The 12,112-nt window shown below is 29.4% G+C and overlaps 1 protein-coding gene across 1 annotated transcript; it reads right to left on the bottom strand.

Annotated features, from left to right (window-relative positions):
* Positions 1-534: 534 nt before the first annotated feature.
* LOC109339783 (7-deoxyloganetin glucosyltransferase-like) lies at positions 535-2,691 on the bottom strand. The gene is made up of 2 exons (XM_019577300.1): positions 2,100-2,691; positions 535-1,675 (listed from the first exon to the last, which is right to left on the bottom strand). Exons 1-2 carry the CDS (start codon positions 2,611-2,613, stop codon positions 732-734), a joined length of 1,458 nt encoding a protein of 485 aa, XP_019432845.1. The 5' UTR covers positions 2,614-2,691; the 3' UTR covers positions 535-731.
* Positions 2,692-12,112: the final 9,421 nt, after the last annotated feature.

The following is a 12,112-nucleotide window of genomic DNA, read 5'->3' as shown; positions in this document are numbered from 1 at the left end:
CCTCTCATTAAATTCTTATACTAAGAGAAGTATGTGATGACAAAATTAAACTTTAATTATTAATAATTAATTTATAAGTGCATATGTTACTTTATTATGAGTACGAAGATTTATCTGAGAATATAGAATTAATATATTTTAATACACAATTATAGTTTCTCTCCATAATAATGAAGATATGGATGTAATTTATAAAAATAATTAATATAAAAGGACATTTGTATGAAGAAACTGAAGAGTAATGGTTTTGTTAATCAATTCCTTTATATAATAAGAAACAAGGAAAATATGCATTGAAAAAATTATTTTCGTTATACTTGATTGAATATACCTTTTCCCAATACATATTTATAAAAAAATATGAATGGGAGTATTAAGTATTAACAATATATATGAGTGTTGAGAAGCTATAAAATTAGAAAAAAAATAATATGAATGGGAGTTTTAACAATAAGTGTTTTAAGAGCTGTAAAAATACTAGAACATACACGAACACTCAAATTAAAAAATGATTTGCCCTGAGGTTAGTCATTATTTCCAACTTCATAAATCCCTGACATTTATTTCAATCAACTGCAAGATAAGATAAGGCAACCCTGTTACCTGACAATATATCTTACAAAGATTGACATCAACTAATAAACAAAAGATAATGATAATTTGGGACACATCCCCAACAAGTATTCAATAGCCTAAACATATAAGTGCAGGTAAAATGTAAAAAACAAACACTAATTTTTATCAGTTTGACCAAGAAGAATTTGATGAACCACTTTGTCTAGATTTAAAAAGGAAGATCCATCTGGGCCAGAAGCAGCATCTTCTGCAAATCTCTTCCATTCCAAAGCTTTTTCTTTCATTTCCTTACCCTTTTTCTCATCCATCAACACCTTAACAAGACTTTCAACTTTATCTCTTTTAGCATCTTCTATCTCCAACCCTATTTCCCATTCCTTGCAGGTGAAACGACAATTTGTTTGTTGCTCCGCAAAGAAAGGCCAGCATATCATTGGAACACCGCCACATATACTTTCCAACGTTGAATTCCAACCACTATGAGTCAAGAACCCTCCTATTGCTGGGTGGGCCAGTACTTCCTCTTGCGGGCACCAACTTAACATTAAACCTCTATTTTTGGTCTGTGTTACGAACTCTGGTGGTAGAACAGCGTTTTCACCTGCCACAAGATCTGGTCTTATAACCCATAAAAAGCTTTTGTTGCTATTAGCTAGCCCCCAAGCAAACTCAACTAATTGTTCACTTGTCATTACAGTGATACTCCCAAAGTTCACATAAACAACAGTATTGGGTTCTTTGGTGTTGAGCCATTCCAGACACTCTTGATCCTCCTTCCAAAGGTTGGATCCTATTGCTTCTAAATTCTTATTAGTTACATCATTTAAGAGTAAATTCAAAGGACCGATGGAGTATACAGGAGGCAAAATGGATGAGTTGAATGCGTCTAAAATGTCATGCTCTAATGCATCAAAAGTATTCAATATGATCGCGGAAGCTCTTTGAGATCTCTTACACTCCCCTAGTACGAAATCAAGCATAAGGTCATCTGGGTTTGTGGTTCTGAAGAAGGTAGGAATATCCTTCAATCGGATTTCCTTGATTCCTGGAACCCAATCTATGGTAGTCTCCAAATATCCATTTGTGAGATAACTTATGTCTGCATTTTCAAGAAAAAGAAAAATACTATCAATTTTTTAATATTCATCATCCATTATCACGTAAATAAAGGCCATTTAATGTTGTTAAAACATATAGTAAAAGAAAATTAAAAGTTATATTATATAATAAACTATACTTGTTATTGATTCACTCACTGGATACTGATAATGCGTCTTTAAATAATCCTTTTATTTATAAGAAAGTGACACATATTACCCGTAAACTAATTATTAATAAATAAAATATTAGCTTATGGCATATGTCATTTTTTATAGATAGAATAATTAGTTAATAAATTTAATAGGAGTATATATCATCTTTTTTCTTTATAAAATGAAGTAAAAAACTATGAGATGTAAAGAATAAATTTATATCAATCAAATCACCCATTCAGAATTGCGAAAGAAAAGAATTAAGTTTACCTTTGAGGGGTGCTAAGCCCTTTTGAATGAGTTGTTGATACTGAGTGTAACACATGAACCCACATGCACTAGTTGTCCAGAACAAAACCTCTGGTATACCCAACTCTTCAGCAGCATCAACAGTGAAGCTCATGACACCATCAGAAACTATACAACTAACAGGAGGAACGTCATCTGAGGCATTATTAAGTTTGGAAATGAGGTTCTTAAAGTGAGGTAAGCAAGTTTTTCTGGTAGACTCACATAGAGAAGGTATATCCTGTGTTGCATCCACATCAGGGTCAGGAAGACCATCAGGAATGGTTTCAAAACGAAATGATGAGAGACCATTCAAAGAATCAGAGCCTCTTGATTTGAGAATGCGCCTATGGTTATATTCTGTGTTAACAAAAGTTATATGGAAACCTTTGAAATGAAGGAGCTTTGCTAATTTGAGCATTGGGTTTATGTGACCCTGTGCTGGGTATGGGATACAAACAGCATGAGGTTTTTTTATTGTACTCAAAGAACACATTTTGTTTCTTTCTTCTTCTTCTTCTTCTTTAACTCCAAAAATATATATGAGTGATGCTTCTAAGTTTGACTACAAATGCAAACTCATCTTCCTCTCTACGGTTTTTATAGGTAGTGAATAAAGGTGGTGGTGTGAATCAAATGAAACATGTTCACCTATTCAAATGACGGCCCAGATACGTGGAAAGCAGGATATGAAATCATCATCTTCACACATATTTTATTGTGCAGCCTGCCGAGTTTTACCAACTTGATGCCCAACTATGAAATTAAACATATTTACCAACTACGAAATTAAATATATTTAAATGATCTATAATTGAGCCCTAAAGGATAAAATGGGTATCTGAGAGAGATTTCATCACATGGGTTTGGTTAGTGATGTCCATTATCTTTTCTTTTTCTAGTAGGAACATTAAACTTCAATAAATAAATGAATATATATTCTCTTTTCTGTTTCTGAATGTGTCCGCGTCTATGTCTATTATTATTTTTTTACTTGTGAATTAATCATTATGAGTGATATAGAAAATCTGTTGATAATCTAAAAACTGTTCAATAGTAAAGTACACACTAATTTGTTAGAAAGTTAATCTATTATTTTTGTTTTCACATCCGGTACCACGCAAGGACGGTGGTATGATAAATAAGATTATTTTTTTGTGTTATTGAGTGCAATATATTTGTCCATGTAAATATGTATATGATTAATATATTATTCAATATTTATAATTAAGAAATAATGATGATTGTGGGCAAATCTCTTATACTGTCATAATATTCAATATACGATTAAGTTATAGTAAGAGAAAAATGTATATGACTAATGTTGATTATGAATTAAATAAGATAATATCAATATTTGTGGTATTAAACATTCATCTCTTATGTAATATGATTTTATTTCTACTAAATATATTATTTATTTAAATTTTAAAATAAATTTATATGATGATTCTATTTTTATGAATTTATGCAATATTTATATTTATATCTTAATCATATTATATCATGCATTTTAAGAATAATTATATTTTTTTTGTATTAAATACGTATTGTATTCAATATTGATATTGGTATCAGAAGCTTTTTTTCTTTGTGTTGATATCATGTTTTCTTTCTAAATGATTTTACAATTTTAGGAAAGAAAAAACTTGAGACAAGTTGGCAAGTGTTACCATACAAGTTGGTGAATGAAAAAAAATGTTTATATAATGAGTTTTATATATTATTAATATATTATATATCATTTATATTTAATTATTATTTAATTTTTAAAAATATAAGTGAGTTATAAATGATATATTATTAGTGTATAAATTTTTAAAGTAATAATGTATTATTATTAAAGTCAGATATTATCTCATTATGTTATTAAAAAGCATTTTTATAGACAAAAGTGATCACACGGGCATGGTTGTCAGTAACTTGTCATACGTGACGACTGATACTGCTAAACTATATGTTAAAATAACTTCTTTTCCATTTTTAGAAAGAGGTTGTCGGTAGGGTGAGCATTGAGGATGGGGATCTGCTGTCTCCAATTATGTCTCCAACTACGTCCTTGACCAATTATAATGAAGCAAAATTGATAAAGTTATAAATATTTAATTTTTGTTAACTGACATAACATAATATGATTGGTCTGGGATAGAATTTGAGACAACAAATATTTGTTTAGGATGATTAATTTGACCTAACTTATCTTTTATTTAATCCTAAAAGTTGATTGAGTGTGCTTCTACGAATTACAAACTCGTCTTCCTATCTATGGCTTTTATAGGAAGTGAACAGAGGCGGAGGTGTGAATCAAATGAAAAATGTTCCCCTACTAAAATGGCTGCCCAGATACATGGAAAGCATCATTTGAAATCTTCATCTCTGCATACATTTTAGAGAAAATAAATGTAGTAGTGGAATGTCTATCGCATACTCTATTATATTATATATTATTTATATTTAATTATTATTAATTTTCTTTTCAAATAAAAATAGGTCAAATAGATTTTTTGATGATCTACTTACTGTGTGTAAATCTTTATATTAGCGGTGTATAAATATTATTCTCAACATTTTAGGTTGAGCATTCTCACCAACTTCATGGCCAAACATGAAATAAAATATATTTAAACCATCTATAATTGAGCATGAAAGGATAACCAGAGTATCTAAGAGATAGATTCATTGTGTCAAAATATCAAAACAATAGCACTTAAAATTATCATTTAACATGCCTTTGGGGTGCTTTCTATGTGAACGCATAGTACATAAGGTTATATTCAACAATGTTTTTTGAAGCTCTATAGAAAATAGACATTTAACAGTCATCACTGAAGCAAGCACCGTTAAATGTTAAATGTCTACTTTCTAAATAAGAGAATATATCTCTCACATATTCAATCAAACACATGATATACATGTCCAACTCCACCATTTACAATAAATTTGTTAAATCACAAACGACTTCAACTACTTTCAACCTTAACATATTCCAATTTTATAAAATATATATGAGTAATGAGATCTTATGCAAATTGTTCATTCTTTCTCCTCCAATGTGCAAGTCCTTACAGAGTGTTCTTATGTTCCCCGATAATCAATGCAAACTCCAAATACAAATAAAAAATGGCATCTCTAAACAAATTACAAAAGTTATGAAAAAAATACAAAATTAACAGCAATTGAGAAAGAATATTTACCATTGAACTCAAACCATGTCTTATAAACCAGTGAACCATCGCAAAAAATCTAGAACATCATAGTTGTATAATTTCACAACAAATAAAGATCACGCTATTAGTGAAAACATGATATTCATTGCATTATGGTTAGTTTCAAAATATAATTGACATGATATTCATTGTTTGTATTTTGTATTGTGTTGATGTTTAATAAAACAAATTTATAGTCTGTATTGATGTGTTTGTAATATTCAGAATGTATAAATATATGTGTTGTTGAGAATGTATGTTCTGCTAATAAATATATATGCAGGTATTAATTTATACAAATAAAAAACGAATTCTAAAGGAAGTCCTGACATGCGCTATTGATAACTACAACCGCGCTTTCTATAGAAAGTGTTGTGGTACATTATTAATGCAACAATGCTATGTATGTGATACATTATTGTATTAAGGTGTTGTTTGAAAAATTTAAGAACAATACAACAACACTTTTCTGTTATTGCGCTGTTGAATATATGAACTTCAACCGCGCAACAACAAGCGCTGTTAATAAGATCTATAAAATGCGCTGTTTATTTAAGACTATATGTTATGCTGTGGTATATAATCAATACAACATCGTTTGTGAAGCACTGTTAATGATGACCATATACTACTGCGGTCAAACAGAAAGCACATGAAAGCATTGTTATATATCTAAAATAAGCGCTGTTGAATAGCAACTTTGGCGTAATATTGCTTTAATAAGCGCTCTTAATTATTTTTCACCTTACATTTAACAGTGTTCAACACATAAACACAGAAACGTTGAATATCAGTTTTAGCGTAGTGATCTCATCACATGGACTTAGTTGATAGATATTATTTATCTCTAACTATATTTCATTCTCAAATTAATTATATATTTTTTTACTTGTGAATTATTCATTACAAATGATATAATGGGTTGATAATATAAAAAGTGTTCAAAGAAAGTACACACGAATTTTTAGAAAGTGAATCATGATGTTTGTTTGCACACCGCGTATGAAATTTGTTTGACCACGCTAAGACGGTGGTGCGATAAGTAACATTACTGTTACTCATGTTTTATAAATTTTATGCTTATATTATTTGTTTATTCACATATATTATAACCCATGTTTTAAACAATATGTGTATCTACTTCTTATTGTATTCAATAAGCTTTATTGATGGAGGGTGCCGGAGGTCTATCATAAGTTTTTCTTTGTGTTCATATCACCTTTCCTTTCTAAATGTTCTTACAATTTTAAGAGAAAAAAATCAATTGAATACAAGTGGATAAGGTAATAACTTTGGTTTTGCATTATTTCATTTATTTATAGTGTATAAATGTATAATTAAATATTGTCGTAGTATATTATTAAAAAGCATATTTCTAGACAAAAGTTATACCACCACCATGGTTATCATACGTGACGAGTGCACGTTCTTATTCCCATTTTCCATTTTTGGTAGGAGTGACATTGTCATACGTGACAATAGAGTTGTGTCAATTCTACATAGATGACATGTTTTAAACAATATTTATCTTTATTCCACATCAATCAAAAATCAAAGTATTATTTTTTATAATTTTTTTAATTAATATTAATATGTGATTGGTTTTATACAGAAAACTAGACATTGTTAAACACGTGATCCTCGTCCCTTGCCTCTTCCCATCAATAGTAGGAATGAGAATGATTCTGGATAGGCTTGGGTAGTGGATTAGTCAGACCTGCTCTGTTGCTTCATTTTTTGACCCAGACTCATGCAAATACCTACAAGGTCTATTGCCCATGGGTCCTTGATTATCTGGGAGAGATCTGTGAGTACCCATCTAACAATAAGTCTTAAATTCTCGAATCTTAATTACCTGCGAGTCCAAAAATACAAATACAGATCCGATTTGTTGCAAATATTTATTGTGGGTACCTGCAAGTTTCTGGTACGCATTGCCACTCCTAATCAACTGTAATAAAGTCACAACAAATAATAACTAACCACATTATTAGCTCCTATTTTGTTAGGTATCATCCCCAAAATTTAGTCAAAAAATTAATCATTAAAGATGGATAGGATTCTTGTACACTTTCCTCCATTTAAAATATATTTTTTATATGCAAACTTTAGTAGACTCTCAACTTTCTTATAATTTCTTTTTGAACCCTTTCAGCCTATATTAACTTTCTTATAATTTCTTTTTGAACCCTTTCAGCCTATATTACTTCCTTGGGCTACAAACAATACTCTACTCTAAAAATAACCCAATATTAATTTTTTCACTGAGTCCCATATTAAAGTTATATTTGAATTCTCCCTCTCTATTGTATGACAATGAGTATGAGCATAGTGGTGAGATAAGTTAGAAAATTTTGAATTGTCTCCAAGGAACGATTTTGCCCCGTTGAAAATACAGCCTGAGTTTGGTGAGATTTTGGGAACAATTTTTCGTGCAATTCATGCTCAAGTCTTCTTTAGAGGTACAAATTAAAGAAACTAAACCTATCAACTCTTCTCAAGAACCACAAAGATGGGAGAAGATAGAATGTTTGGTATCCAAATCGTCACGGAAAGATAAAAGGTAAAGCAAATTGGGATCACATCTGCACAAAACATATATTTTATTATTATTCATTATTTTAACAATTAAAAGTTATATATACCAAAATTGTATGAGTTTCATACAATATTACTACATCATTCAATGTTTATCTTTAGTTATCATTGATTTTTTCAACAAAAAAAACTAATACATATAAATTATGAATGATACACTAATTGTGATTCTATATAAAAAATTTACACTAACAATGCTCAAACATATGACTTGAACACGAACTAACTATGGGTTAGTCGCATAAGCACATTTTCTGACCTAACCAGCTAAAAATGAATATACACAAATCTTTGAAAAATATTTTGTGACTTTAGTTTATTATTTAATTTTCTTACCATGTACATTATATATAAATAAAAGTTAAGAATATCTTTTTTTTAAATGGAAATACAAGATAAAGGGGAGCAACCTCACACCGAAAAATTCATCACTTCCCACGGGAAATCGTGTTCCCATAAAGAAAGACAGTGGAGGCACCAATATCTTATATGTCCCTCATTCTAGATTGTGAGACACGAGAGTACAAACTTTACACAATTTAAAAGAGTAAGAATTTTATCTAATAGGGACGATGATAATTTTTTTTTCTTTCTATTTTAATGACAAAAATATAATTTTACTATAAATAAAATAATAAAAGTGTCACGGCATTTTTTACTTAATCTAAAATCGCACATAAAGGTCGGTCTCCTCTCTTCGTTTATTTTATTTTGTTGTAATTATTGACAACTAATTTACAAAAGCTCTATATTTTCATTCCAGATTCGTGTTATAGATGCATACTCCAACCAAGGCAAGCCAAAATTGTATACGCAAATCATATCAGACACTACAAAATTAGAGCTAGTATTAGAGTATTAACTTATGTTCGTGTAGCTTTTTTAGTGGGCGTGATTGCAAGTGGGAGAAACCCTTATTGACAATTTTATATATACTAAACGTACAAGGTATTATAATTTTGAGACAATGATACCAAAATAAAAAAATACAAGGAAGTGTTATTGAAAGGGAAAGAGAAGTCAAAACAGTTTAAGATATTCAAAGAGGTTTTGTAGTCCATCGATACATTTGAACAATAGTTGCAGAAGATAATTTCGTGTAGGAATATAACTCAGACTCTGTCATCGTTCTCAGATTTGAACAACCAAGTGATGGGCTAAGCATGGAGATATTTATGACAAGATGATGCTACTATATCCTTTTATTATGTTAGGCTGTTAAGCATATAAATTATTTCACATAGTTGAATAAATAAAAGTTTCAAATAAATAAAGTATTAAATAATAGTAAATATATCCAATATTTTGGAATGGTGACAAATTAAACGGATTCATTATATTTCTTTCTTTATTTAGTAGTAAGATGTATTATAGACTAAAATAACAATAAAATATAGAATTCTCTTGTTAATGAGTGATTTTAACTTTTAAGGGTACAAGACAAAAAAAATTGCATTGATAATAAACCGACTGAGGGTTTTGGTTTTGTTTTTATGTTGGTTTTTGTAGGATAAGTTTTTTTATCTCTCTTATTAAGTTAATTTGTATATTACTCTCCTATGCACCTTTTTTTTCATTAATAAAATTTTACTTATAAAAAAACTGACTTAGACATATAGGTGGTGTTTGATATTTTATCTTTCTTTCTTGGATAAACATTAAGGTGGTGTTCTATTAAGATTTCTAAAGTGTTGGTCTCTTTGATAGTTAGGTGAGTTGGAATAATCCTTTCATGATAGAATCATCTACCAAAGTAATATTCTTATTTGTTGGTTTTTGGGTTGGATTTTGGAAAGCGATAAATAAAAATTTGAAGACTTCAAACATTTGTCATAAATGTATATGGTATATATATATATATATTATAAATGTATTTTATGCTGTGAGGCTTTTATTCTCATTCATTGTCTCTCATCCTCTTCCACATGTGCTTGTGTATGACTTGTCTATTTTAGATATATATGTATCCAAATAACTAGTCCCGCAATAATAAGGGTTTGATTGGCAAAACTGGTTGAGAAGTAGTGAACAATAAAAAACTAAGTGTGCTGAAAAGTTAGTGATTGATGACTGATAAGATAACATGTATGGTAAAATTAAATCTTAAACTTACTGACAATGAAAAATGATGTTAAAGAGAACTAGGAGATTATAACACATACGTTATTTAAATGGTATGTTGGGTAAAATTAACTGAAAAATGACACTTGTAAATCATAAACTCACATGTTAGATAAAACTGCGTGCCTAAAATTATAAAATAACGTGAAGAAGCTTGTAAATCATGGGGGCTTATAGGGTAATGAATGTGCTTGAAAAGATTTTGAAGTGGATAATAAATCATTCAACAAACTTACTTGGACAATAATAAGTTTCTAGCCCTCTTTGGTTAGAAAAGATTTTGGAAAAACTTTGGTATTAATGTATTATAAATCATGATTTGAGATGTTTATTAAAATGACTTATATGCATCACTTTGTTATTTTTAGCCGATTTATCTAGTTTTATCAAACACATTAACTTATTATGAGCTTAAATCAGTTTTTCAACTTCGAAATAACTTTTTAGTGATGAGTTAACTTTTCAAACAGTTTTATCAAATACTCACCTAAAAAAATAAAGGCAATGGTATTCCAAGTCTAAATTTGGTCCTTGCATTGAACTTGTTTGGGCCAGCCTGTTAGTAGCCACTTACTCCACGCAGTCCAGATTCTCATTGGCCTCCTAAATAGTTATTACTTTGGTGATTGGTCGGCCTTTTAGGGCTAAAATCAGAAGGGGTTTAAAAACTACAAGAAAAAAAATCACACCACAAACTAATAAAATACACCCAGCACCTATTTTTATAATCCTAACATATTCTCAATATATTTACTTATGGAAAATGATATATTCTCTTATACTTACAAGAAAGTGATATATCATAAGAATTTAAAATCTGTGTATCGACACTGTAAAGTTTTTTACACTGTTCGCACGTCATTCACCATTGATTTGTATTATTTTTGTTTTATAGTCAACGGTGGTTAACAAATCAATAGTAGATAATTTACTGATAGTGTAAAAAACACTTACACTATGAGTGTATACATATTAAATCTATATCATAAAATAATATTTTATTTATTGATGATTGGTTTACAATCGACATATATCACTTTATTGTTAATGGAAGAATTTAGTGGGAGATATAACTTTACTCTTATTTTATTATTCTTTCAAACTTAAAACCGGTCAATGCTACTCCCACGTCTCATTCTATTCTTCTCCAAAAATTAAACTCCACCATGTATTCTCAAGAATTTCACTTTGCCTTCTTCAGAAACATAAGCTTGGACATCATAGTGCACCACTTCATGATCCCTTGAAGAAGAACAATTATATGATCAACAAGGTGATTAAGTCAAAATATGTGAATGATGTCTTCGCACACGCTAAGAACTTGACTGATACTTAGTGGAAAGATTTATGTAAAATTAGCTTTAATTTGGGAGATTGTGGTGATTACTTTGATGAGAATATTTGGTAGGAAATACGATATGGTACTCAAACTCTTTTTTAGATGGATACATGGGTGTAAGGATGACAATGAGCCTGGATGGGTCCGAGTAGTGCATTATCCGGACTCGCTCCGTTGTATCATTTTTTGACCAAAACCTGTGCTGATACCCAATGAGTATGCTACCCACAGGTCTTTGAGTACCCAGTAGATCAATGAGTATCCACAAATTCAAAAATATTAAAAATAAATGTGAGTGACTTATGTAATTGTGTGTTTGTTTCCTACAATCTTATATGTTATTTAGGCAATTAACAAGAGAAAAAAACTTTAAAACATAATTTAAAATTTTAAACACAATTTAAATTGACAATTAAACACAACTTATTTTACTCACTCAATCATAAAAAAAAAGTGACCACTTCAATATTATGATGTAAAGTTGATTTAGTAAGAAATGTTTAATCAACATAACATCATTTTACTCATATAAATTAATCACATAACGTCACATCAAACTCCTTAATAATATAATATCATTGTTTAACAACATAACAATCACAATTATGAATTAATATAATATTACAATTATTGATTAACAATGTAACATTACAATCATAATTAATTAACATAATATTATAATTATAATATTATAATTATGCTGCTATATATATATATATATTTATATTTAG

Source organism: Lupinus angustifolius, unplaced genomic scaffold, assembly GCF_001865875.1.
Source record: "Lupinus angustifolius cultivar Tanjil unplaced genomic scaffold, LupAngTanjil_v1.0 Scaffold_107_6, whole genome shotgun sequence".
Classification (NCBI taxonomy): Eukaryota; Viridiplantae; Streptophyta; class Magnoliopsida; order Fabales; family Fabaceae; genus Lupinus; species Lupinus angustifolius.
The sequence above is the reverse complement of the archived record's forward strand: the minus strand, read 5'-3'. Positions and strand labels throughout refer to the sequence as shown.

What these genes read in the sequence shown, in the direction of transcription:
- LOC109339783 (XM_019577300.1), bottom strand. Translation starts at nt 2,613, where the DNA reads ATGTGTTCTTTGAGTACAATAAAAAAACCTCATGCTGTTTGTATCCCA. An exon ending in GGGCTTAGCACCCCTCAAAG is followed by an intron (nt 1,676 to 2,099) that starts GTAAACTTAATT and finishes TTGAAAATGCAG; the next exon opens with ACATAAGTTATCTCACAAAT.